The following is a 27777-nucleotide window of genomic DNA, read 5'->3' as shown; positions in this document are numbered from 1 at the left end:
AACTGTACCTAGAACATAGATACAGAGCCACTTGTCATCAGGAAGCTGCTCTCTCAGCACAACGGAAAATATCTCAATGACTTGACATGTTCTGGTTGTGAATTCAGGCTACAAGGTAAGAATCTTCCCAGGGATTATTGTAAAGTGTGTAGAGAAATTAAATGTATGGTGTTATTTTAGTATAGTGAATGACAGTAAAACACTCAGATCTAACAGTCCATTTCACCTGGGACAGTTATGTGACAGTTCAATCATACAAAATGGCGCTAACTGGGCGTAGGCAAGTCAAATTCAAAAACACATTGTTCATATATTCGTATATTGTGGTTATTTTACAATTTGTATATTTTTATGTATAAGTTGTAAATCGTCTTTCAAAATATCGTAAAATGTGTTTTCAAACTTACAATGAGCTCCTCTTTCCTGTGTAATTTGGTTTGAAACCACTGAACATACTTTTCTTAACATTGTTATTATGAACTGAATTCAGTAACAGCATAATAATATCATACCTGTTAAACAAAGCAACACACTAGAATGAGAGAAATTATTAAAAGAGAAAGTGACTTATTAATATTATATTGTTGTTATTATTATTATTATTATTAGTTAAACTACATGGAGAAAAGGTGAAAATATCAGTCACGACTACATGTTCATGTGATGCATTAAATCACCTGACTGTTGGGATGTGTCTGTTAGTAAATGTTTTATTTCTAAGAGATAATGAATAAAATACAACAATTGACATTCAATAATTAGTTGTCACTGTGTTAACCACAACCAACATGCTGGATCTCTGTTTAGTTGTTACTGTGTTAACCACAACCAACATGCTGGATCTCTGTTTAGTTGTTACTGTGTTAACCACAACCAGCATGCTGGATCTCTGTTTAGTTGTCACTGTGTTAACCACAACCAACATGCTGGATCTCTGTGTAGTTGTCACAGTGTTAACCACAACCAACATGCTGGATCTCTGTTTAGTTGTCACTGTGTTAACCACAACCAACATGCTGGATCTCTGTTTAGTTGTCACTGTGTTAACCACAACCAACATGCTGGATCTCTGTTTACAGGGGACAGTGCTCTAAAATGAGTCTCTCTGGGAAGAGAGAGGAGGAGGGCCCTGCCTCTAAAAGGAGTGTCTCTGGGGAACATGGCACCAAATCTAAGAGGTGAGATTAGTTTTGTAAAGAATTTATCAAGAGTTTATATCCAAAACACTATATCCACCATTTCTTCTCATTTGTGTTTTTTTCTTCAGAAATTAAGGCTTATGGGTGTGTAAAATATTACTGTTCTAAGATTTAAAATTCATAGATTTTAGCGTATGCCATTTTACTGAGAACATCACAGCAAGATGACACAAATATTGTTGCATTCTCTAGATTCTGCATTCATAGATTCTCACACTTCATTTGCGTTATAGAGCCCCACAGTGGAGGTGTTATAATACCCATAACACCTAGCGGTCAAACAGGGAAATGGTTCCAATAGTTTTATAGAGCCCCACAGTGGAGGTGTTATAATACCCATAACACCTTGTGTTCAAACAGGGAAATGTTCCAATAGTTTTATAGAGCCTGTGCCTTCTTCAGGGTGATGTCATCAATACTTGAACCAGGTTATGTAGACAAACAGTGCAATTAGTGCAACTAATGACAATAGAGAGGGGTGTGTCATAATTATTAAGTTAATTAGAATGAATTGAATGAAACTGTTAAAAAAACTATAGTTTCTGGCATATTGAATATATCAGGCTATTGTTATCATATAGAAACATAACTGATAATTGTACATAACATTAGCGTCAACATACATTATTGTTTTATTCAATTTCACATATTTAATTGTTTCCTATTTCAATAGGAAACAATCTGGTTCAACCATAATGCATAATGAGCATCATCAACAGGGGAACATATTGGATGTACTCTGATAAGCTGTAGAAAGAATATATCCATTTAAAACAGTGAACTGTTCATAAGGGCCTGAGATCAAAGTCAATATTCAGACCACTAGGGGTCCATGTTTTTAGACAGGATATCCAGTAAGCCTCCCTTTGTAGTAGTAGGATCTCCATGTTACCTCCTCTCCTTGGTAGAGCAACATGCTCAATGCCTGTGTATTTGAGGGAGGAGATTGGATGGTCAGCTTCAACAAAGTGAGCTGCTATTGGACAGTCAATGTTCTTACACCTGATTGAGCTGCGGTGTTCAGCTATGCGTTGTTTTAATTGTCTTTTCGTTTGTCCTACGTAGGCTTTCCCACATGAACAGGTGATGAGATGGATTACTCCCTTGGTCTTGCATGAGATGATCCCTCTAACAGGGATTGTTCTACCTGTATGTTGATGTCTGAAGATGGATGTTTTTATAGTGCTGTTGCACTGTGCTCATGAGCCACGTTTGTAGTTCCCATTTGGGATGGGTGTCAAGAGTGTCTGAGTGGGCTCAGAGGGCAGGTCAGATCTCACCAAACTATCTACAATATTGTGACCACGCTTATAGACCACCAGTGGGGGTTCCTTATAGACCACCAGTGGGGTTCCTTATAGACCACCAGTGGAGGTTCCTTATAGACCACTAGTGGGGGTTCCTTATAGACCACCAGTGGGGTTCCTTATAGACCACCAGTGGGGTTCCTTATAGACCACCAGTGGGGTTCCTTATAGACCACCAGTGGGGGTTCCTTATAGACCACCAGTGGGGGTTCCTTATAGACCACCAGTGGGGGTTCCTTATAGACCACCAGTGGGGGTTCCTTATAGACCACCAGTGGGGGTTCCTTATAGACCACCATTGGGGGTTCCTTATAGACCACCAGTGGGGGTTCCTTATAGACCACCAGTGGGGTTCCTTATAGAACACCAGTGGAGGTTCCTTATAGACCACCAGTGGGGTTCCTTATAGACCACCAGTGGGGTTCCTTATAGACCACCAGTGGGGGTTCCTTATAGACCACCAGTGGGGGTTCCGTATAGACCACCAGTGGGGGTTCCTTATAGACCACCAGTGGGGGTTCCTTATAGACCACCAGTGGGGGTTCCTTATAGACCACCAGTGGGGGTTCCTTACAGACCACCAGTGGGGGTTCCTTACAGACCACCAGTGGGGTTCCTCATAGACCACCAGTGGGGGTTCCTTATAGACCACCAGTGGGGTTCCTTATAGACCACCAGTGGAGGTTCCTTATAGACCACTAGTGGGGGTTCCTTATAGACCACCAGTGGGGGTTCCTCATAGACCACCAGTGGGGGTTCCTTATAGACCACTAGTGGGGGTTCCTTATAGACCACCAGTGGGGGTTCCTCATAGACCACCAGTGGGGGTTCCTTATAGACCACCAGTGGGGGTTCCTTATAGACCACCAGTGGGGGTTCCTCATAGACCACCAGTGGGGGTTCCTTATAGACCACCAGTGGGGTTCCTTATAGACCACCAGTGGGGGTTCCTTACAGACCACCAGTGGGGGTTCCTTATAGACCACCAGTGGGGGTTCCTTATAGACCACCAGTGGGGGTTCCTTATAGACCACCAGTGGGGGTTCCTTATAGACCACCAGTGGGGGTTCCTTACAGACCACCAGTGGGGGTTCCTTATAGACCACCAGTGGGGGTTCCATATAGACCACCAGTGGGGGTTCCTTATAGACCACCAGTGGGGGTTCCTTATAGACCACCAGTGGGGTTCCTTATAGACCACCAGTGGGGGTTCCTTACAGACCACCAGTGGGGGTTCCTTATAGACCACCAGTGGGGGTTCCTTATAGACCACCAGTGGGGTTCCTTACAGACCACCAGTGGGGGTTCCTTATAGACCACCAGTGGGGGTTCCTTATAGACTACCAGTGGGGGTTCCTTATAGACCACCAGTGGGGGTTCCTTATAGACCACCAGTGGGGGTTCCTTATAGACCACCAGTGGGGGTTCCTTACAGACCACCAGTGGGGGTTCCTTATAGACCACCAGTGGGGGTTCCTTATAGACCACCAGTGGGGTTCCTTACAGACCACCAGTGGGGGTTCCTTATAGACCACCAGTGGGGGTTCCTTACAGACCACCAGTGGGGTTCCTTACAGACCACCAGTGGGGGTTCCTTATAGACCACCAGTGGGGGTTCCTTACAGACCACCAGTGGGGTTCCTTACAGACCACCAGTGGGGGTTCCTTATAGACCACCAGTGGGGGTTCCTTATAGACCACCAGTGGGGGTTCCTTATAGACCACCAGTGGGGGTTCCTTATAGACCACCAGTGGGGGTTCCTTATAGACCACCAGTGGGGGTTCCTCATAGACCACCAGTGGGGGTTCCTTACAGACTACCAGTGGGGGTTCCTTATAGACCACCAGTGGGGGTTCCTTATAGACCACCAGTGGGGTTCCTTATAGACCACCAGTGGGGGTTCCTCATAGACCACCAGTGGGGGTTCCTTACAGACTACCAGTGGGGGTTCCTTACAGACTACCAGTGGGGGTTCCTTATAGACCACCAGTGGGGGTTCCTTAAAGACCACCAGTGGGGTTCCTTGAAGAGGTGTGTGTTTATTTTTGTCTGATTGTAGAATATTCCAGTGCTTTTCCAGTATTGCTATCTATCAGAATACTTGGTGTACTTGGTGCAAAAGACGGTTGTTTTTCTTATTTGGTCGAGTTTTTAGCAATTCCTCTGTTGGTTTTTGAGATATTTTCATCATTGCTGCATCAAGAGTTCTGTCCTTTTAGCCTCTCATTTTGAATTTATCTGTAACTTCTTAGCATTGCTGTCAAAATCCAAACATTTTTCTACCGTACAGTTTTCCCATAGGGAATTGTAGAAACACTTAAAATAAGGGATGTGTTTCGTATAGGGTGGGGTGGCGCGGCGGTCCTTGTGGGCAAATTCTGTCATCAAAGTCTGTCATTCTCTGGATTTATGGTGTTTTCAAGACAACTGGGAAATGGGAAGTTCTAATGATGACGTCAGTGATCTTCGGGTTGGAGCTCTAGAAAGAGGCCGAGATCCCCACTTGGAATTTCGAGTTGGATGACTGTTCAAACCGTATTTTCTCAGTCGGAGCTCGTTTTTTTCAGAGTTTCTAGTTGTCCTGAACTCACTGAAGTCTGAGATTTCCCAGTTTCCAGTTGTTTTGAAGGAAGCAGAATTCATGCTGGATTCACAGCACGGCCAATGTATTCAGCCTTTTCTGTCCCATGGTGTTGCATGTAAATATTTATATTTTTAAGCTTGGAAAAGAGACCCTTACACTCAGAATTGGACCACACACCCTCTCCACTGAATTGCTGGCTAGTGACTGCTTTGCAATGCGTGCAGTTAGCCACTGATTCCTTCCAAACCACTCATTGCTAGCTAAGATTTTGAACGTATGATGTTGACATGATCAGTCCAATCAAAGCTAAGGTAGATATAACGTGATTTGACAATTTTATCTGTGGCCAATGACCTTGAGCCTTTTGGATGGGCACTTCTAATGTAACTCTATGGCAGCACCCAATGGGCTTGAATTTTTGAGCTCTCCCTGTAGATTTTACGGTGACGTAGTGTCTCCATGAGTGACAGAACACTGAGCCAATCAAGGCGCAACTACAGATCATTACCAACCCCTACGCTCAGTATTTTCCTCTGGCTGCCCCACCACCACAGAAAGCACTGAGCTAGGCTGAAACACCTGCATTTAGGAGCTGCCTAACTCAAGACAACAAAAAAGAGCATGTTTGTATGCAGCTTTATTATCATTTGTTTTACATTGTTTGCAAACTAATATGTGAAACGTATTAACTAGGCAAGTCAGTACAAATTCTTATTTACAATGACGCCTACCCCGGCCAAACCGGCGCTGGGCCAATTGTGCGCCTCCCTATGGGACTCCCAATCACGGACGGATTCGAACCAGGTACTTGCAGTGTGTTAGACAACTGTGCCAGTCGGGTGCCAATGTATATTGTATGTTGACTTTGACATGTTGTGGCTTTCAATATAAAAGAATATAAATATGAAGACTCGTATTTCACTTACCAGTCTAATGTAACGTTAGCAGGTAACGTTAGCGTCCTCTCCTTTAGCTGTTGTCTCAAAAAAATGTATGCAAGAATATCGTCAAAAATCTCTATGCTTGGACATTGATTTAGCTTTTCCAGTATTAGCAGCCATATTGTAAGTTCAAAATTTGCAAAACACTTTGTTTTCATAACTTTCATAACTCATAGATATGCGTAACGCGCTTCGCCATATACTTGCATAAATGGCCAAAAGGAACTAGCCTCCTGGCGCGCAAGCAAGCAATTGGTGTGGGATAGGTGAGGCAGGTTTGAGACTGATCTAATGAATTTACAAGAAAAATACACTTTATTTCTCAGCTGCCTCACCAACGTCTGAATGTGCATTAATAGCTTTTAATTGCTAAATATTTCCCATAGATGGCAGCATAAGACCACGAAACATCAGTTATAGGCTACAAGCAGCAATATGATTGACATAAAATAGCATGCAACCACAGACTATATGTCCCATGATTTTCTAAAATGGTCACTCATTACTTTAGGTAGCTATATAGCTCGTATTTGGGCTGTGTTGCTTTTGGGAGAGCAAATAAACAGTGACTATAGCAGGTATTGAACCCCGGGTAAATAATCACTAGTCAGAACCTCAACCTTATCATTGTGATTTGGATGCATTATAAAAAATCATTTTAAATATCTGATATTGTGAGTAAACAACCTCGGAATAGAAGACAAGACTGCATCTTCCATCCTGCCAATAAATTACATCGTACAAACCTCGTGGTTAGAAAATTACCTCGTTTTGCTCGAGAAGGCAGAGTGCACGTACTGAACCACAGCTACTGTAGTTTCGAAATGGGACTAGAAATAAGAATTACAATTCTCAGACCTTACACTTCCTGGTTGAAATGTTCTCAGGTTTTTGCCTGCAATATGAGTTCTGTTATACTCACAGACACCATTCAAACAGTTTTAGAAACTTCAGAGTGTTTTCTATCCAAATCTACTAATAATATGCATATTCTATTTCCTGGGCAAGAGTAGTAACCAGTTTAAATTGGGTACATTTTTCATCTGGCCGTGAAAATACTTCCCCCTAGTCCCAAGAAGTTAAATAATTGTTATATATTTTGTCAACGTTTATGATGAGTATTTTTGTAAATTGATGTGCACATTCACCGATGGTTTTGGTGGGAATACATTTTCTGAACATCAAGCGCCAATGTAAAATGCTGTTTTTGGATATAAATATGAACTTTATCGGACAAAACATTCATGTATTGTGTAACATAATGTCCTAGGAGTGTCATCTGGTGAAGATCGTCAAAGGTTAGTGCTTCATTTAGCTGTGTTTTGGGTTTTATTGACACATGTCCTTGCTTGGAAAATGGCTGTGTGATTATTTTTGTCTATGTACTCTCCTAACATAATCTAATCTTTTGCTTTCGCTGTAAAGCCTTTTTGAAATCGGACAATGTGGTTACATCAAGGAGAAGTGTATCTTTAAAATGGTGTAAAATAGTCATGTATTTGAGAAATTGAAATTATTAGATTTTTGCGCTAGCGCCCCATGTAGCCCATAGAAGTTAAACAGTTTTAGAAATGTCAGAGTGTTTTCTATCCAATACTACCATGCATATGCATATCCTAGCTTCCGGGCCTGAGTAACAGGCAGTTTACTTTGGGCACGTTTGTCATCGAAACTTCTAAATTCTGCCCCCTACCCTAAAAGCTAATACATGAACGTTTCTGAAAGTGATATATAGCGTTTTGTAATGAAACTCTTCTTATGTTTCCCCATCTGAGATCAGAGTAGATGAGAAATGTAATGTTTGTCTCTGTTGTGTTGAAGACAAATCAAGCAGGAGAGACCAGCCTCCCCTGTTCCCAGCTGTGTGTCCATGAAGAGTGACTGGTCTAAGGGTCAACCTATAAACTTTAGAGAGGGAGACTTTCCTACTGAACAAAGGTAAGAAGAACTCATGGGTCATGGTCAGTGAGTTAAACAACACTGTCTCTAGTCATTTCTCCTCTCCCATTTTCACATTTCTTTTTGTTGTTTTCATAATCCATAGGCTAATACTTTAGTCCATTTTCATAGTCCTAAAACAATATTAAACAAACACAACGTTCCCTCCCTGTGTGTGTGTGTGTGTGTGTGTGTGTGTGTGTGTGTGTGTGTGTGTGTGTGTGTGTGTGTGTGTGTGTGTGTGTGTGTGTGTGTGTGTGCTCTCCCTGGATGAGGAGATGTAATCTCTATCCTGATTGCCTAGTCACTTTTATCCTTACCTACATGTACACACCTTTTACTTTTACCTACATGTACATAATACCTCAACTTTCCTCAACTACCTGGTACCCCTGCACATTGACTCAGTACTGGTACTCCGTATAGCCTCATTATTACCTCAACTACCTGGTACCCCTGCACATTGACTCAGTACTGGTACTCCTTATAGTCTCATTATTACCTCAACTACCTGGTACCCCTGCACATTGACTCAGTACTGGTACTCCTTATAGTCTCATTATTACCTCAACTACCTGGTACCCCTGCACATTGACTCAGTACTGGTACTCCTTATAGTCTCATTATTACCTCAACTACCTGGTACCCCTGCACATTGACTCAGTACTGGTACTCCTTATAGTCTCATTATTACCTCAACTACCTGGTACCCCTGCACATTGACTCAGTACTGGTACTCCTTATAGTCTCATTATTACCTCAACTACCTGGTACCCCTGCACATTGACTCAGTACTGGTACTCCTTATAGTCTCATTATTACCTCAACTACCTGGTACCCCTGCACATTGACTCAGTACTGGTACTCCTTATAGTCTCATTATTACCTCAACTACCTGGTACCCCTGCACATTGACTCAGTACTGGTACTCCTTATAGTCTCATTATTACCTCAACTACCTGGTACCCCTGCACATTGACTCAGTACTGGTACTCCTTATAGCCTCATTATTACCTCAACTACCTGGTACCCCTGCACATTGACTCAGTACTGGTAATCCTTATAGTCTCATTATTACCTCAACTACCTGGTACCCCTGCACATTGACTCAGTACTGGTACTCCTTATAGCGTAATTATTGTTATTTTGTGTTACTATTTCCTTTTTTTTATTTACAAGGTATAAGGTCAACGTAGGAAGTCTGGTGAACAGGTCAGAGTTCATATCCTCAGTCAGACCAGTAGAAACTGTATCAGCAGCACTACAAGGTATCATGTCTGGTGGACAGGTCAGAGTTCATATCCTCAGTCAGACCAGTAGAAACTGGATCAGCAGCACTACAAGGTATCACATCTGGTGAACAGGTCAGAGTTCATATCCTCAGTCAGACCAGCAGACACTGGATCAGCAGCACAACAAGGTATCACGTCTGGTGGACAGGTCAGAGTTCATATCCTCAGTCAGACCAGTAGAAACTGGATCAGCAGCACTACAAGGTATCACGTCTGGTGAACAGGTCAGAGTTCATATCCTCAGTCAGACCAGCAGACACTGGATCAGCAGCACAACAAGGTATCACGTCTGGTGGACAGGTCAGAGTTCATATCCTCAGTCAGACCAGTAGAAACTGGATCAGCAGCACAACAAGGTATCACGTCTGGTGAACAGGTCAGAGTTCATATCCTCAGTCAGACCAGTAGAAACTGGATCAGCAGCACTACAAGGTATCATGTTTGGTGGACAGGTCAGAGTTCATATCCTCAGTCAGACCAGTAGAAACTGGATCAGCAGCACTACAAGGTATCACGTCTGGTGAACAGGTCAGAGTTCATATCCTCAGTCAGACCAGTAGAAACTGGATCAGCAGCACTACAAGGTATCACGTCTGGTGAACAGGTCAGAGTTCATATCCTCAGTCAAACCAGCAGAAACTGGATCAGCAGCACAACAAGGTATCACGTCTGGTGGAGCGTGTATCAATACTGCTACTCTCGGATCAGTTTTCTCCATTCAGATATTTCCTTAACATTATAATTATGTCACAATACTGACCCAGGATCAGCTTCTATTAGCACCTATGGCTGCAAGTATTGGGGAGGCTTAGTCTAATGCTTACCCAATAAAAATGCACTAAATCACAGATTTGGCACATCATTGTGTTGATGTTTGGATACACATCATGAAATATATTGAGACATATTTCAGACAGTAGCCTACAAGTATCCAAATATTACTCAATATATTGAACAATATGATTGAAATAGTCCTAAAGCCACTGTTTATATGTTAACCTCTCTAGGGTATGTGGGATGAAATCGTCCCACCTACTCAACAGCCAGTGGAATCCCGTGGCGCGATATTCAAATACCTTAGAAATGCTATTACTTAAATTTCTCAAACATATGACTATTTTACACCATTTTAAAGACAAGACTCTCGTTAATCTAACCACACTGTCCGATTTCAAAAAGGCTTTACAACGAAAGCAAAACATTAGATTATGTCAGCAGAGTACCCAGCCAGAAATAATCAGATACCCATTTTTCAAGCTAGCATATAATGTCACATAAACCCAAACCACAGCTAAATGCAGCACTAACCTTTGATGATCTTCATCAGATGACACTCTATGCTTTGACTTGACCATTCCAAGACATTTACATTTTTCCCCTTAAACCACTCGAGTGTTGCTTTAGCGGTCTCTAAATCTCTGGAAGTCTGAAACAGGTTTCCCTCAAGAATTTCCCTGTATTTAGCCCCATCCATCATTCCTTCAAATCTGACCAGTTTCCCAGTCCCTGCCGATGAAAAACATCCCCACAGCATGATGCTGCTGGGGATGGTGTTCTCGGGGTAATGAGAGGTGTTTGCACCAGACATAGCGTTTTCCTTGATGGCCAAAAAGCAAAACATTAGATTATGTCAGGAGAGTACCCAGCCAGAAATAATCACACACCCATTTTTCAAGCTAGCATATAATGTCACAAAAACCAAAACCACAGCTAAATGCAGCACTAACCTTTGATGATCTTTATCAGATGACACTCCTAGGACATTATGTTATACAATACATGCATGTTTTGTTCAATCAAGTTCATATTTATATCAAAAACCAGCTTTTTACATTAGCATGTGATGTTCAGAACTAGAATACCCACCGAACACTTCCGGTGAATTTACTAAATTACTCACGATAAACGTTCACAAAAAACATAACAATTATTTTAAGAATTATAGATACAGAACTCCTTTATGCAATCGCTATGTCCGATTTTAAAATAGCTTTTCGGCAAAAGCACATTTTGCAATATTCTGAGTAGATAGCTCGCCATCACGTGCTAGCTATTTTGAGACCCACCAAGTTTGGCACTCACCAAACTCAGATTTACTATAAAAAAAATTGGATTACCTTTGCTTTTCTTCATCAGAATGCACTCCCAGGACTTCTACTTCAATAACAAATGTTGGTTTGGTTCAAAATAATCCATAGTTATGTTCAAATATCCTCTGTTTTGTTCGTGCGTTCAAGACACTATCCGAAGGGTAAAGAAGGGTGACGCGCCCGATGCGTTTCGTGACAAAAAAATTATAAATATTCCACTTCTCACGTCCTGGCCAGTATAAGGTTAATTGTGTTTGTAGTTTGGTCAGGACGTGGCAGAGGGTATTTGTTTTATGTGGTTCAGGGTGGTGTGTTTTGTAAAAAGAGTGTTTGATTTAGTAATTCCGGGTTTTGGTTTATGTTTAGGTATTTCTATGTGGAGTCTAGTGAGTGTATGTCTATGTTTGATTAATTGGGGTTGGGACTCTCAGTTGAAGGCAGGTGTTGTCTATCTGCCTTTGATTGAGAGTCCCATATAGTAGGGTGTGTTTGTGTTTGGTAATTGTGGGTGATTGTTCTGTGTTGAGCCTATGCTTTGCCAGACTGTTGGTTGTTCGTTCATTCTCGTGAGTTCGTTTTGTTTGTTTTGATGTTCATTTAGTCTGTAAATAAATACACACGATGAGCATACACATACCTGCTGCGTTTTGGTCCTCATTCACCGACGACAACCGTGACAGAATCACCCATCAACAAAGGACTAAGCAGCGGAAGAAGGCTGGCGAGGTAAGGGAGACCGAGAGGCACCCCCAATAATTTTTTAGGGGGGGGCACAAGGGGAGTTTTGCGGGGCAAGAATGGAGTCCCAGGCCAGCTCCCCGCACTAGCATGGAGGTGCTTGTTCACAATCTGGTACGCCCAGTACCAGCACCACGCACTAGCCTTCAAGTGCGTAAACCCAGCCACGCCAGTCAACAGTCACCGGAGCTGCCCGCCAGTCAACAGTTGTCATCAGAGCTGCCCGCCAGTCAACAGTCGTCATCAGAGCTGCCCGCCAGTCAACAGTCGTCATCAGAGCTGCCCGCCAGTCAACAGTCGTCATCAGAGCTGCCCGCCAGTCAACAGTCGTCATCAGAGCTGCCCGCCAGTCAACAGTCGTCATCAGAGCTGCCCGCCAGTCAACAGTCGTCATCAGAGCTGCCCGCCAGTCAACAGTCGTCATCAGAGCTGCCCGCCAGTCAACAGTCGTCATCAGAGCTGCCCGCCAGTCAACAGTCGTCATCAGAGCTGCCCGCCAGTCAACAGTCATCGTCAGAGCTGCCCGCCAGTCAACAGTCGCCGGAGTGGCCAGACTGCCCTGACCTGCCGGAGTGGCCAGACTGTCCCCAGTTGCCAGACTGCCCAGACTGTCCCCAGTTGCCAGACTGCCCCGACTGTCCCCAGTTGCCAGACTGCCCCGACTGTCCCCAGTTGCCAGACTGCCCCGACTGTCCCCAGTTGCCAGACTGCCCCGACTGTCCCGAGTTGCCAGACTGCCCCGACTGTCCCCAGTTGCCAGACTGCCCCGACTGTCCCGAGTTGCCAGACTGCCCCGACTGTCCCGAGTTGCCAGACTGTCCCGACTGTCCCGAGTTGCCAGACTGTCCCGAGTTGCCAGACTGCCCCGACAGCCTGGAACGGCCTGAGCCGGAGCCGCCTCCAGAGATAGGTGGGTTGGGGAGGGGGGGTGTAGCACAGTGCCGTTGTTAACGGCAGCCACCCTCCCTTCCCTCCCTTTAGAAAAGGGGAATTTTTCTTTTGGTGTTGCTTGGGGTTATTTTTTGTTAAGGTGCTTCCGGGGTAGCACCTTTAAGGGGGGGGGTACTGTCACGTCCTGGCCAGTATAAGGTTAATTGTGTTTGTAGTTTGGTCAGGACGTGGCAGAGGGTATTTGTTTTATGTGGTTTAGGGTGGTGTGTTTTGTAAAAAGGGTGTTTGATTTAGTAATTCTGGGTTTTGGTTTATGTTTAGGTATTTCTATGTGGAGTCTAGTGAGTGTATGTCTATGTTTGATTAATTGGGGTTGGGACTCTCAGTTGAAGGCAGGTGTTGTCTATCTGCCTTTGATTGAGAGTCCCATATAGTAGGGTGTGTTTGTGTTTGGTAATTGTGGGTGATTGTTCTGTGTTGAGCCTATGCTTTGCCAGACTGTTGGTTGTTCGTTCATTCTCGTGAGTTCGTTTTGTTGTTTTGATGTTCATTTAGTCTGTAAATAAATACACACGATGAGCATACACATACCTGCTGCGTTTTGGTCCTCATTCACCGACGACAACCGTGACACCATTACCGTACTTCGAAGCATGTCAAACGCTGTTTAAAATCAATTTTTATGCGATTTTTCTCGTAAAAAAGCGAAAATATTCCGACTGGGAAACCCTGTTTTCGTTCAAAGACTAAAAATCTAAAATGGACTCTTCTTGTGCACGCGCGCCCCTGTCTCATTGTTCTCTGATCGACCACTTACCAAATGCGCTACTGTTTTTCAGCAATGGGCAGCAAAGTCCTCATTCAATGTTCTGCCGCCTTCTGAGAGCCTATGGGAGCCGTAGGAAGTGTCGCGTTACAGCAGAGAACCTCAGTTTTCAATAAAGAGAGTGTAGAAGGCCAAGAAATGGTCAGAGAGGGCACTTCCTGTAAGGAATCTTCTCAGGTTTTGGCCTGCCAAATGAGTTCTGTTATACTCACAGACACCATTCAAACAGTTTTAGAAACTTTAGGTTGTTTTCTATCCAAATCAAACAATTATATGCATATTCTAGTTTCTGGGCCGTAGTAATAACCAGATTAAATCGGGTACGTTTTTTATCCGGACGTGCAAATACTGCCCCCTACCCTAGAGAGGTTAATGCAGTCATCTCAGTTTCATTTGAAGCAAATCTGCAGACATCCCTTGTTTCTATCAAATGCAAAGACATTGGCAACTTCGTATTTGTAGTCAACTTTGTTCTGAATTCATCTGCTGTCACAGAGAGACTGATAAACCATGTGATTCTATGTTTAGCAGAGATCTACTGTGTATAAAGTCAATTGGAAGGGCAAAAAAGCATCTAACAACACAATCAGCTGTTCTAGTGGTCTGAGGGAGGAGGTAGATTACTCAGCTGTTCTAGTGGTCTGAGACAGGAGGTAGATTACTCAGCTGTTCTAGTGGTCTGATACAGGAGGTAGATTACGAGCGTTTTTAAGTGCCACATTAATAACAGTGGTTTTTTGAAACAGCTCAGAGATTTAACGATGCTCCTACAAAGATTCTAATAATGCTCTTGGCCTTAAAATGCTTCTGGGAAACCGGAACCAGGATAAAAATATCTGCTAAATGACTCAAATGTCAAATGAAAATGTTTTACATACAGATCTCATTATTACTGTATTGAATTATTTTTTTTAAATATTTAAATGTATATGTCACAAGTGTATCATTTGTACAGTTCTTTATTAAAAATGTATTTATTTGTTACATTTGACTGTGTAAAATCTAGCAGTACTACTGATTTCTCTGAGAGGCAGGTATATATTATTACTGTATTAAACCTAGCAGTACTACTGATTTCTCTGAGAGGCAGATATATATTATTACTGTGTTAAACCTAGCAGTACTACTGATTTCTCTGAGAGGCAGATATATATTATTACTGTGTTAAACCTAGCAGTACTACTGATTTCTATGAGAGTGAGGCAGATATATATTATTACTATGTTAAACCTAGCAGTACTACTGATTTCTCTGAGAGGCAGATATATATTATTACTGTGTTAAACCTAGCAGTACTACTGATTTCTCTAAGAGGCAGATATATATTATTACTGTGTTAAACCTAGCAGTACTACTGATTTCTCTGAGAGGCAGATATATATTATTACTGTGTAAAACCTAGCAGTACTACTGATTTCTCTGAGAGTGAGGGAGATATATAGCATTCGGGAAAAAAACATGATTGTATGTCTCTTTGAAAGGAAATCATCAAGTGATAGATTTTAAACAAATACATGTCTGTCATCGAACAATCCCATGCCGTGATTAGATAGTGTAAAAAAACACCAATCTTTTTCATAATTTCTTTAAACAATGAAAGCTAATTTACCAACTTTTCTGAAAATTGATATATGTGTCTTGTAATTAAACCCTTCAATTGCTTATAATACCATAAGTACTCCCAACAGTTACAATGTTGTATTTAATTAAAAAATATATAATAAAATGTGGAACACCTGCAAAATGCGGAGCACCATAGGCTGGAAACCACTGATCTAAAGCCTTTAGGATTTTCAACAATGCACTCTGGGGGCACTGTGGGGACACTGTGGGGGCACTTGGGGACAATGTGGGGGCACTGTGGGGACAGACAAATCTCTTGGCATGTTTTATTGACTATATATGTTGTCTCTGACCTGGTATCAGTGACATGACATCATCACCTTTAGTCTAGATTAGACTAGAGACTGAAGGTCTGTTTCTGTTGTGTTGAAGCCCAATCCATCAGGAGAGACCAGACTCACGCTCTCTGTCCATGAATAGTACATTTACATTTTACATTTTAGTCATTTAGCAGACGCTCTTATCCAGAGCGACTTACAAATTGGTGCATTCACCTATAATATCCAGTGGAACAACCACTTTACAATAGTGCATCTAAATCTTTTAAGGGGGGGGGTTAGAAGGATTACCTTATCCTATCCCAGGTATTCCTTGAAGAGGTGGGGTTTCAGGTGTCTCCGGAAGGTGGTGATTGACTCCGCTGTCCTGGCGTCGTGAGGGAGCTTGTTCCACCATTGGGGTGCCAGAGCAGCGAACAGTTTTGACTGGGCTGAGCGGGAACTGTGCTTCCTCAGAGGTAGGGAGGCGAGCAGGCCAGAGGTGGATGAACGGAGTGCCCTTGTTTGGGTGTAGGGCCTGATCAGAGCCTGAAGGTACGGAGGTGCCGTTCCCCTCACAGCTCCGTAGGCAAGCACCATGGTCTTGTAGCGGATGCGAGCTTCGACTGGAAGCCAGTGGAGAGAGCGGAGGAGCGGGGTGACGTGAGAGAACTTGGGAAGGTTATACACCAGACGGGCTGCGGCGTTCTGGATGAGTTGTAGGGGTTTAATGGCACAGGCAGGGAGCCCAGCCAACAGCGAGTTGCAGTAATCCAGACGGGAGATGACAAGTGCCTGGATTAGGACCTGCGCCGCTTCCTGTGTGAGGCAGGGTCGTACTCTGCGAATGTTGTAGAGCATGAACCTACAGGATCGGGTCACCGCCTTGATGTTGGTGGAGAACGACAGGGTGTTGTCCAGGGTCACGCCAAGGCTCTTAGCACTCTGGGAGGAGGACACAAGGGAGTTGTCAACCGTGATGGCGAGATCATGGAACGGGCAGTCCTTCCCCGGGAGGAAGAGCAGCTCCGTCTTGCCGAGGTTCAGCTTGAGGTGGTGATCCGTCATCCACACTGATATGTCTGCCAGACATGCAGAGATGCGATTCGCCACCTGGTTGTCAGAAGGGGGAAAGGAGAAGATTAATTGTGTGTCATCTGCATAGCAATGATATGAGAGACCATGTGAGGATATGACAGAGCCAAGTGACTTGGTGTATAGCGAGAATAGGAGTGGGCCAAGAACAGAGCCCTGGGGGACACCAGTGGTGAGAGCACGTGGTGCGGAGACAGATTCTCGCCACGCCACCTGGTAGGAGCGACCTGTCAGGTAGGACGCAATCCAAGCGTGCGCGCTGCCAGAGATGCCCAGCTCGGAGAGGGTGGAGAGGAGGATCTGATGGTTCACGGTATCAAAGGCAGCAGATAGGTCTAGAAGGATGAGAGCAGAGGAGAGAGAGTTAGCTTTAGCAGTGCGGAGAGCCTCCGTGACACAGAGAAGAGCAGTCTCAGTTGAATGCCCAGTCTTGAAACCTGACTGATTAGGATCAAGAAGGTCATTCTGAGAGAGATAGCAAGAGAGCTGGCCAAGCACGGCGCGTTCAAGAGTTTTGGAGAGAAAGGAAAGAAGGGATACTGGCCTGTAGTTGTTGACATCGGAGGGGTCGAGTGTAGGTTTTTTCAGAAGGGGTGCAACTCTCGCTCTCTTGAAGACGGAAGGGACGTAGCCAGCGGTCAAGGAATCGTTGATGAGCGAGGTGAGGTAGGGGAGAAGGTCTCCGGAAATGGTCTGGAGAAGAGAGGAGGGGATAGGGTCAAGTGGGCAGGTTGTTGGGCGGCCGGCCGTCACAAGACGCGAGATTTCATCTGGAGAGAGAGGGGAGAAAGAGGTCAAAGCACAGGGTAGGGCAGTGTGAGCAGGACCAGCAGTGTCGTTTGACTTAGCAAACGAGGATCGGATGTCGTCAACCTTCTTTTCAAAATGGTTGACGAAGTCATCCGCAGAGAGGGAGGAGGGGGGGGGGGAGGGGGAGGAGGATTCAGGAGGGAGGAGAAGGTAGCAAAGAGCTTCCTAGGGTTAGAGGCAGATGCTTGGAGTTTAGAGTGGTAGAAAGTGGCTTTAGCAGCAGAGACAGAAGAGGAAAATGTAGAGAGGAGGGAGTGAAAGGATGCCAGGTCCGCAGGGAGGCGAGTTTTCCTCCATTTCCGCTCGGCTGCCCGGAGCCCTGTTCTGTGAGCTCGCAGTGAGTCGTCGAGCCACGGAGCAGGAGGGGAGGACCGAGCCGGCCTGGAGGATAGGGGACAGAGGAGATCAAAGGATGCAGAGAGGGAGGAGAGGAGGGTTGAGGAGGCAGAATCAGGAGATAGGTTGGAGAAGGTTTGAGCAGAGGGAAGAGATGATAGGATGGAAGAGGAGAGAGTAGCGGGAGAGAGAGAGCGAAGGTTGGGACGGCGCAATACCATCCGAGTAGGGGGAGAGTGAGAAGTGTTGGATGAGAGCGAGAGGGAAAAGGACGGGTCTATGGACGTTTTCTATGATTGTGAAGATGGAGACTTTTCTGCATTTACAGGGTAAGTAGTACTCATGGTACATACCAGGTATGTATTCACAGAGAGACAGCAGTCTGTCCATGAAGACTCCCCTCTATGATACCGCCAATTACATGCACCAAGGGAGACATTTCTTAAATCACAGAGTAAATACTAATGGTACATACCAGGTATCTAGTCACAGAGCGACATAGTAACTTATTTTAACATCTGCCATGGTCCATCGGGAGAGACAAGACTCACCCAGCTGTCTGTCCATGAAGATTGACGGGTCTATGGACCTTCCCTATAATTTCAACATGGGAGACATTTCTTCAACAAACAGAGTAAATACTCATGGTATATACCAGGTATCTAATCACAGCGTAAATACTCCAGGTATTGATACAAAAACTTGTATGTGTTCAAAATGTTAAACACAGGTTCTACAAATCCCAGGGCACAAAACAAAAATCCAAGTTTTAAAAGTTTATATTCTGTTAACTCATACCCAAATAATGTTGTTGACACATCCTTTACTCATATTTGTGGCCATAGCATAAATTGGAGAAAAATACTTAAAAAACCCCACCTCAAACTTGTATCTCAATCTGACCGTTTAAAAAATGCTGCTATTTCCTCGTAGAACTTGATTGCTCTTTGGCAGAGCTGACCAATCAGCGGTCTATTTATGAGAATGTTTGTAATGATTGTTATACGCCCACAGCATTCTGTTGTTGGGGTACGCCCACACCATTCCCATTCAACATACTGTCCGGACCTCTGGCAGTCTTTATAGGGGTGCCACAGGGTTCAATTCTCGGGCCGACTCTTTTCTCTGTATATATCAATGATGTCGCTCTTGCTGCTGGTGATTCTCTGATCCACCTCTATGCAGACGACACCATTCTGTATACCTATACTGCTCTTAAATACAAGTAAAACAAAATGCATGCTCTTCAAAACGTAGATTTTTCTATTGTGTTATTGACTGTACGTTTGCTAATCCCATGTGTAACTCTGTGTTGTTGTTTTTGTTGCACTGCTTTGCTTTATCTTGGCCAGGTTGCAGTTGTAAATGAGAACTTGTTCTCAACTGGCCTACCTGGTTAAATAAAGGTGAAATCAAATTAAAAATGTAAAACTTAATTACCATTTTTTAGAAGGAAAACTATTTCACTCTCTTTTTAATACATTTTAGGTCAGATTTCATAGAAATCTGGAAACACTGAACAGTTACTTTAAGGGTTTATAGCTCAATCATCTGAGCTACAGTTTATGAACACAGGACGTAAGACCAACACATAAACAAACTTAGTCCCAGATACAAATTAAATCAAATTGGTCACATACACATGGTTAGCAGATGTTATTTACAATGACAGCCTAGGAACAGTGGATTAACTGCCTTGTTCAGGGGCAGATTTTTACCTTGTCAGCTCAGGGATTCGATCTAGCAACCTTTTGGTTACTGGCCCAACACTCTAACCACGAGGTTACCTGCCGCCCCAGACATACATGGTATTACATGTTATACATCATTATTATACATAAATCATTGCCAAAAGCACAAGACATGCTGTTGCATGTAGGTCTATATTATTTATGGATTGATCATATAGAGATATAAAACATAATTTTTAACTACTACAAAGCATTTACATGTGGCTCAGGAACCACTGACTCACTGCATTGTTCTATAGTATTATCAAGTCACCAGCTGTTAACTCTTAACTACTTAGGACAGCTCACGAGGTGTCCTAAATATCTGCCGACTAGGTTGGACTAGAGACTTCATACATAGCTTTAATTTATTCCCATAAGTGTCAAATGTCCTTATTCTCAGCACTTATACGACCAATTTTCTACTCTGAGACGCTTTGTGGATATGGGCCCAGATCTCAAAATATTGTTATAAAAAAAGTTGAATGTTTGTTTAACATAATAATAAAAAATGAATATTACTAATGTAACCCACTGTAAAGACTGGGTTTAGTTGATTGTGTGACACTGCTCATGTCCGCGTTCTGGACCTTCCCGCGTCCCTGTACAGAACTGTCCGCGTCCACGTACATTGTGGCGCCAAACATATTGTCTGGTTACGCGCAGAGTTGGCTGAGGTGATCTTGGGGAATAACGACTGAGTTTGTTACAGTGTTGAAACGCTGAAGTTTATTGTTCAATTAGCTTTTTGCTTTACGGTCAGGGACAGTATGAGTGTAGCCAGATCCTTTTCACTCTCTATCCTTGTTTCATTTTGTGGTTCACCGGATTCGTCATCGAGACGAGGGACAGACGAACGACCTGTTAGCTAGCCAAGCTAGTCGGTACAGCTCGGTAAGCTAGCTAGTTACTAATTAGTAGCATTGTAGTTCTCCTTCTCTCTCGTTGATGGATGCTGGCTACCTCTGTCCGGTTCTCCTCTCTTCACTAGATGGATGGTAACTTTATTGTTTAACCCCTCTGTGTCCAGGACTAATCTTTTGAATATTATTTTTGGGGCTCCTCAGTAGGTTGGACACGTTCCATTTTTTTTTATTCTCAGCTGCCTCACCAACGTCTGAATGTGAATTAATAACTTTTAATTGCTAAATATTTCCAATAGATGGAAGCATAAGACAACGAAGCATCAGTTATAGGCTACAAGCAGCAATATGATTGACATAAAATAGCATGCAACCACAGACTATATGTCCCATGATTTTCTAAAATGGTCACTCATTACTTTAGTTAACTATATATCTCATATTAGGGCTGTGTTGCTTTAGGGAGAGAAAATAAAATAGTGAGGTATTGAATAGTGAGGTAAAAATAGTGAGGTATTGAACCCCGGGTAGATAATCACTAGTCAGAACCACAACCTCAGTATACATACATTGTAAAAAATCATGTTAATATTTGATATTGGGAGTAAACAACCTCGGAATAGAAAAGACAAGAGTGCGTCTTCCAGCCCACCAATAAATTACATCATTCAACCCTCCTGGTTAGTAAATTTACCTCAACATTGAGAAGGCGAGTGAGAGTGAAGTGAAGACACCAGCTTTTTAGCTGAGCAGGTCGATGCTGGTTGATGAATTTGAGAATGAATGTACTGGGAAAATACGTTTTTCTCGACCAGAGGTGACTGAATTAATGTTCAGCTTAATGATAATCGTTATATTAATGAAGTGTAAAACATGAGCATAAAAACAGGTAATAATAAACATGAATCATCATTATATTACTTCACAGTAATCTGTTAAATGCTTTTTCAGTCCTTCCTCTTGCGTTAGCAGTGTGGAATGGGACAGAAAGAAGCGCGGGGAGTGGTGGTGTATCCAGGGAGAACTAAACTGATCATTCATATTTCCTAAATAAATAGCTATATTAAGATGAATGCACTTACTGTACATCTCTCTGGATAAGAGCATCTGCTAAATCAGGGGTTCTCAATCCGGGGTCTGTGGAGGTACTGCAGGGGTTCTGCAGGAAGCATGGGGAGTGGTGGTGTATCCAGGGAGAAAACTAAACTAATATTCTGAAATGTCATTGTGGTCTTATGTTCCCATCTATTGGAATTATGTAACAACTGCAGTAGTGCTGAAAAAATGTGTTATTCCTTACTAAAGTAGTAATTACTCAGAATTACTAGTTAATTTTATCACTTACAATCATAAAATAACAACTTATACCATAACAAACAATTAAACTTACATAAACCAAAAACACCATACATTTAGTTAATTCAGTTAATTACCAAATTGAGCTGGTCGGTCACATTTGAGAGTGAGGGAGATATATAGCATTTTGCATAAAAAAACATGATTTTTGTCTCTGAAATGAAACCATCAAGTGATATATTTTAAACAAATCCCTGTCTGTGAGAGATGTAATGTTTGTCTCTGTTGTGTTGAAGACCAATCAAGCAGGAGAGACCAGCCTCCCCTGTTCCCAGCTGTGTGTCCATGAAGAGTGACCGGTCTATGGGTAAACCTATAAACTTTAGAGAGGGAGACTTTTCTACTGAACAAAGGTAAGAAGAACTCATGGGTCATGGTCAGTGAGTTAAACAACACTGTCTCTAGTCATTTCTCCTCTCACATTTTCACATTTTCTTTTTGTTGTTTTCATAATCCATAGGCTAATACTTTTGTCCATTTTCATAGTCCTAAAACAATATTAATTAAACAAACACAACATTCCCTCCCTCTGTGTGTCTGTCTCTGTCTGTATGTGTCTGTGTCTGTCTCTGACTGTCTGTCCCGCTTTCTGTCTGTCTGTCTCTCTGATTGTGTCTTTCTGTCTGTCTGTCTCTGTCTGTCTCTGACTGTCTGTCCCGCTTTCTGTCTGTGTGTCTGTTTGTCTGTCCGTACTCACTCACTCCCTGGATGAGGAGATGTAATCTCATGTTTTGTCCACAGAAACCAACAGGAGAGATCAGAGTCAGAGATTCTCAGTGGTCAGTCTTCCCAGAGTCATCAAACAGACCTGGACTCTATATTCAGTGTATGTGGTCCTGTTATGTACATTTGTTTTTGTTGACCTCAAGTAAAGTTGATCTGTCAATCATTCATTAATGTGTTAATGAGAAAGCATTTCTTCTCTTGCTTAACTTATTTTATTTATTTATTTCAGTTGCTTGAAGAGAATATTATTACATTTGTGAAGAACGAGCTGAAGATGTTCAAGAGGATTCTTAGTCCAGAACTCCCAGAAGGCTTTGAGAGTCAGAAGCAGGATAAGGAAGTGGTGGATGCTGAAGATGAGAGGCAGGAGAGCAGTGCCAGAGAGGGGGCTCTGAAGATCACACTGCACATCCTGAGGAAAATGAACCAGAAGGAGCTCGCTGACACACTGGAGAAATGTAAGATCTGTCTGCCTCATGTTGAATGTTGTTTTATAACATTTAAAAGCTGTAGCTAAAGTACAGCTAAAGTAGCTGTCTAACTCAATGATATTGTAGCAGCCTTAACACAACACCTAGTGACCTCATCAAGTAGCAGCAGGGATGTGTTGTGTTGATTCATTTAGAGAGAGAGAAAGACAACATTAATAATACCATCAATAATACCAATAATAATATAATCAGTCACAACAGTCTGTAATGCATTATGAAAACATTTACACATTTATACAGACAGTTAAGAGAATAAATGATTATAATGTAAAACTTTATAACAGTCCTACAATACTGTAGTTATTAAAACAGATGTAATATTAATATCCTCTGTGTTATTTCTAGATTCAGATGAGCTTGCTGTGATTTGCCAACATGAACTCAAATCTAATCTAAAGAAGAAGTTTCAATGTGTATTTGAGGGGATCGCTAAACAAGGAAACCCAACACTTCTCAATCAGATCTACACAGAGCTCTACATCACAGAGGGTGGAACAGGACAGGTCAATAATGAACATGAGCTGAGACAGATTGAGACAACAACCAGGAAACAAGCAAGACCAGAGACTGCAGTCAAATGTAACGACATCTTCAAACCCTTAACTGGACAAGACAAACTTATCAGAACTGTGCTGACAAAGGGAGTCGCTGGCATTGGAAAAACAGTCTCTGTGCAGAAGTTCATTCTGGACTGGGCTGAAGGAAAAGCAAATCAGGATGTTCAATTTGTGTTTTCATTCCCTTTCCGTGAGCTGAATTTGATGAAAGGGGAAAAACACACTTTGATTGAACTTGTCAATCACTTCTCAATGGAAACCAAACAATCAGGAATCTCCATCTACAACAAGTACAAAGTTCTGTTCATCTTTGATGGTCTGGATGAGTGCCGACTGCCCCTAGACTTCCAGAAGAACAAGATCTGTTGGGACGTCACAGAGTCAACCTCAGTGGATGTTCTGCTGACAAATCTCATCAAGGGAAATCTGCTTCCCTCTGCTCTCCTCTGGATAACTACCCGACCTGCAGCAGCCAATAAGATCCCTTCAGGGTGTGTTGACCAGGTGACAGAGGTACGAGGGTTCAATGATCCACAGAAGGAGGAGTACTTCAGGAAGAGATTCAGTGATGAGGACCTGGCCAGCAGAATCATCTCACACATAAAGACATCAAGGAGCCTCCACATCATGTGCCACATTCCAGTCTTCTGTTGGATTTCTGCAACAGTCCTCGAACACATGCTGAAACATAAGAGAGAAGAGATGCCCAAGACTCTGACTGAGATGTACACACACCTTGTGGTGTTTCATACCAACCAGAAGAATGAAAAGTATCTTGGGAAAGAAGAGACAGATCCACACTTGAATAACGAGAGCATTCTGTCACTGGGAAAACTGGCTTTTCAACAGCTAGTGAAGGGCAATCTGATTTTCTATGAAAAAGACCTGAAAGAGGCTGGCATTGATGTCAATGAAGCCTCAGTGTACTCAGGATTGTGCACACAGCTCTTTAAAGAGGAATGTGTGCTGTACCAGGACAAGGTGTACTGCTTCGTTCATCTGAGCATTCAGGAGTTTCTGGCTGCTGTGTATGTGTTCCTCTCATTCATCAACAACAATGAGAATCTAATGGATGAACCTCAATCAATGTTCAGATACTTTTTCTCGCTGTTCAGAGACAAGCCTGAAGTTACTGAAGTTACTGTCTACAAGAGTGCTGTGGATAAAGCCTTACAAAGTGAGACAGGAAACCTGGACCTTTTCCTCCGCTTCCTTCTGGGCCTCTCACTGGAGTCCAATCAGAAGCACTTACGAGGTCTACTGACAAAGACAAGAATCAGCTCACAGACCCATGAAGAAACAGTCAAGTACATCAAGAAGAAGATCAGGGAGAATCCCTCTCCAGAGAGGAGCATCAATCTGTTCCACTGTCTGAATGAAATGAATGACCATTCTCTAGTGGAGGAGATCCAAAGCTACCTGAGTTCAGGAAGTGTCTCAAAACCCAACCTGTCACCTGCACAGTGGTCAGCTCTGGTCTTTGTGTTGCTGACTTCAGAAAAGGAGCTGGATGTGTTTGACCTGAAGAAATACTCCAGATCAGAGGAAGGTCTTCTGAGGCTGCTGCCAGTGGTCAAAGCCTCCAGTGCTGCTCTGTGAGTAAATAAAATGACATATAAGAAGTATTCATCAGGAAGAAATATTATGTTTAGAGAAAAATATGTATTATAATATGTATATAATTTTATATTGAATAACATATTGAATAAATCCGATTAGTATAACAATATGACAATACAATTCTAGGAGACGGAAGATGAATCTATATGTTGTTTGAGAGAATAAACCAAATGCCATTGTCCTTCTACACTACTCGTTAAATTAACAGTATGTTTGTGAAGTCATGATGATCTCTTTGTCAGGCTGTCAGGCTGTGGAGTCACAGAGGAAGGCTGTGCTTCTCTGGTCTCAGCTCTGAGGTCAAACCCCTCACACCTGAGAGAGCTGGACCTGAGTAACAATGACCTGAAGGATTCAGGAGTGGAGCTGCTCTCTGCTGGACTGGGGAATCCCCACTGTAAACTGGAGATTCTGAGGTCAGTATTCCTGTAGTTGGTCAACAAGTGATAACTGTTCACCAGATCCACATGTGTTTACCAGGCACACATAGTACACACCATATGTGTTTGGACAGTGAAGCTTACAGTTTTAAATGTGGTGCTATGATCCAGCATTTTGGATTTGAGTTGTTTCATATTAGGTGACCTTACAGAATGTCACCTTTTATTTGAGGGTATTTTCATACATATCTGTTTTACCGTTTAGAAATTAAAGCACTTTCTGTACGTAGTTCTCCCATTTGAAGAAGTCTTAATTATTTGGACAAATTCACTTATATTGTATTAAAGTAGTCAGAAGTTTAGTATTTGGTCCCATGTTCCATGCCTGCAGAGATTACATCAAGCTTGTGATTCTACAAACTTGTTGAATTCATTTGCAGTTTGTTTTGGTTGTGTTTTAGATAATGTTTTTCCTAATAGAAACTGAATGGTGAATAATGTCCTGTCATTTTGGAGTCACTTCACTTGTATTGTCAGTAAGAATAGAAGATGTTTCTGAACACTTCTACATTCATGTGGATGCTACCATGATTATGAATAATCATGAATGAATCGTTAATGATGATGAATGAGAAATTTACAGAGGCACAAAGATCAGACCCCCTCTGTTATTGGTGTTATTCTGTATACTTCTGGCCCTTCTTTGGACACTGTGTTAACTAACCTCTAGACGAGCTTCAATGCCATACACCTCTCCTTCCGTGGCCTCCAACTGCTCTTAACTACAAGTAAAACTAAATGCATGCTCTTCAACCGATCGCTGCCTGCACCTGCCCGCCCGTCCAGCATCACTACTCTGGATGCTTCTGACTTAGAATATGTGGACACCTACAAATACCTAGGTGTCTGGTTAGACTGTAAACTCTCCTTCCAGACTCACTATAAGCATCTCCAATCCAAAGTTAAATCTAGAATTGGCTTCCTATTTCGCAACATAGCATCTTTCACTCATGCGGCCAAACATACCCTTATAAAACTGACCATCCTACCGATCCTCGACTTCGGCGATGTCATTTACAAAATAGCCTCCAATACCCTACTCAATAAATTGGATGCAGTCTATCACAGTGCCATCCGTTTTGTCACCAAATCCCCATATACAGTACTACCCACCACTGCGACCTGTACGCTCTCGTTGTCTGGCCCTCGCTTCATACTCGTCGCCAAACCCACTGGCTCCAGGTCATCTACAAGACCATGCTAGGTAAAGTCCCCCCTTATCTCCGCTCACTGGTCATCATAGCAGCACCCACCTGTAGCACGCGCTCCAGCAGGTATATCTCCCTGGTCACCCCCAAAGCCAATTCCTCCTTCGGCCGCCTCTTCTTCCAGTTCTCTGCTGCCAATGACTGGAACGAACTACAAAAATCTCTAAAACTGGAAACACTTATCTCCCTCACTAGCTTTAAGCACCAGCTGTCAGAGCAGCCCACAGATTACTGCACCTTTACATAGCCCATCTATAATTTAGCCCAACTACCTCTTCCCCTACTGTATTTATTTATTTAGCTCCTTTGCATCCCATTATTTATATTTCTACTTTGCACTTTCTTCCACTGCATATCTACCATTCCAGTGTTTTACTTGCTATATTGGATTTACTTTGCCACCATGGCCTTTTTTTTGCCTTTACTTCCCTTATTTCACTTCATTTGCTCACATTGTATATAGACTTATTTTTCTACTGTATTATTGACTGTATGTTTGTGTAATACCCTTGTTTGAACCAAGTATTGAGTTTATTTGTTATAATTAATTGGTATTATATTTAAAAGATGATTGAATTGCTCCTAAACTGTAATGTTGTTAATGCATTATGCTTTTTGAAGAAATATTTATTTAATGTATAAGTGAATAGTTTGTTTTACTTTGAAGTTTACGTTTTGACCAATAAGGTCGCTTGTTAAGTTGTGGCCAATGGGAGTTGACCTGGTTAACGGGAGGGAAAAAGACGTTGATGAAAGGATGGACGTTTTACCTCAGGACGGTTGGTGAAGAAAAATTATAAAAGAAGACGACAGAACTACAACAAAACCCATAGCTACTAAGACATGAAGGGAAATACA

At 42.7% G+C, this 27777-nt stretch overlaps 1 protein-coding gene across 2 annotated transcripts; it reads left to right on the top strand.

Annotated features, from left to right (window-relative positions):
- LOC145875805 (NLR family CARD domain-containing protein 3-like) lies at positions 1-26038 on the top strand. 2 transcript variants are annotated; one of them, XM_082971616.1, is made up of 8 exons: positions 1-115; positions 1080-1178; positions 7854-7970; positions 22114-22230; positions 22619-22703; positions 22833-23061; positions 23440-25246; positions 25514-26038. In XM_082971616.1, exons 2-8 carry the CDS (start codon positions 1096-1098, stop codon positions 25701-25703), a joined length of 2628 nt encoding a protein of 875 aa, XP_082827742.1. In that variant the 5' UTR covers positions 1-115; positions 1080-1095; the 3' UTR covers positions 25704-26038. The 2 variants fall into 2 exon arrangements, with proteins under 2 accessions (XP_082827742.1, XP_082827743.1); XM_082971617.1 differs by lacking the exons at positions 1-115; positions 1080-1178; positions 7854-7970 and adding an exon at positions 17767-18257.
- Positions 26039-27777: the final 1739 nt, after the last annotated feature.

Source organism: Salmo salar, unplaced genomic scaffold (assembly GCF_965601325.2).
Source record: "Salmo salar unplaced genomic scaffold, fSalSal1 ptg000358l, whole genome shotgun sequence".
In the NCBI taxonomy this organism is placed as follows: Eukaryota; Metazoa; Chordata; class Actinopteri; order Salmoniformes; family Salmonidae; genus Salmo; species Salmo salar.
Note: the sequence above shows the minus strand (reverse complement) of the source record. Positions and strands in the feature narration are given on the sequence as shown.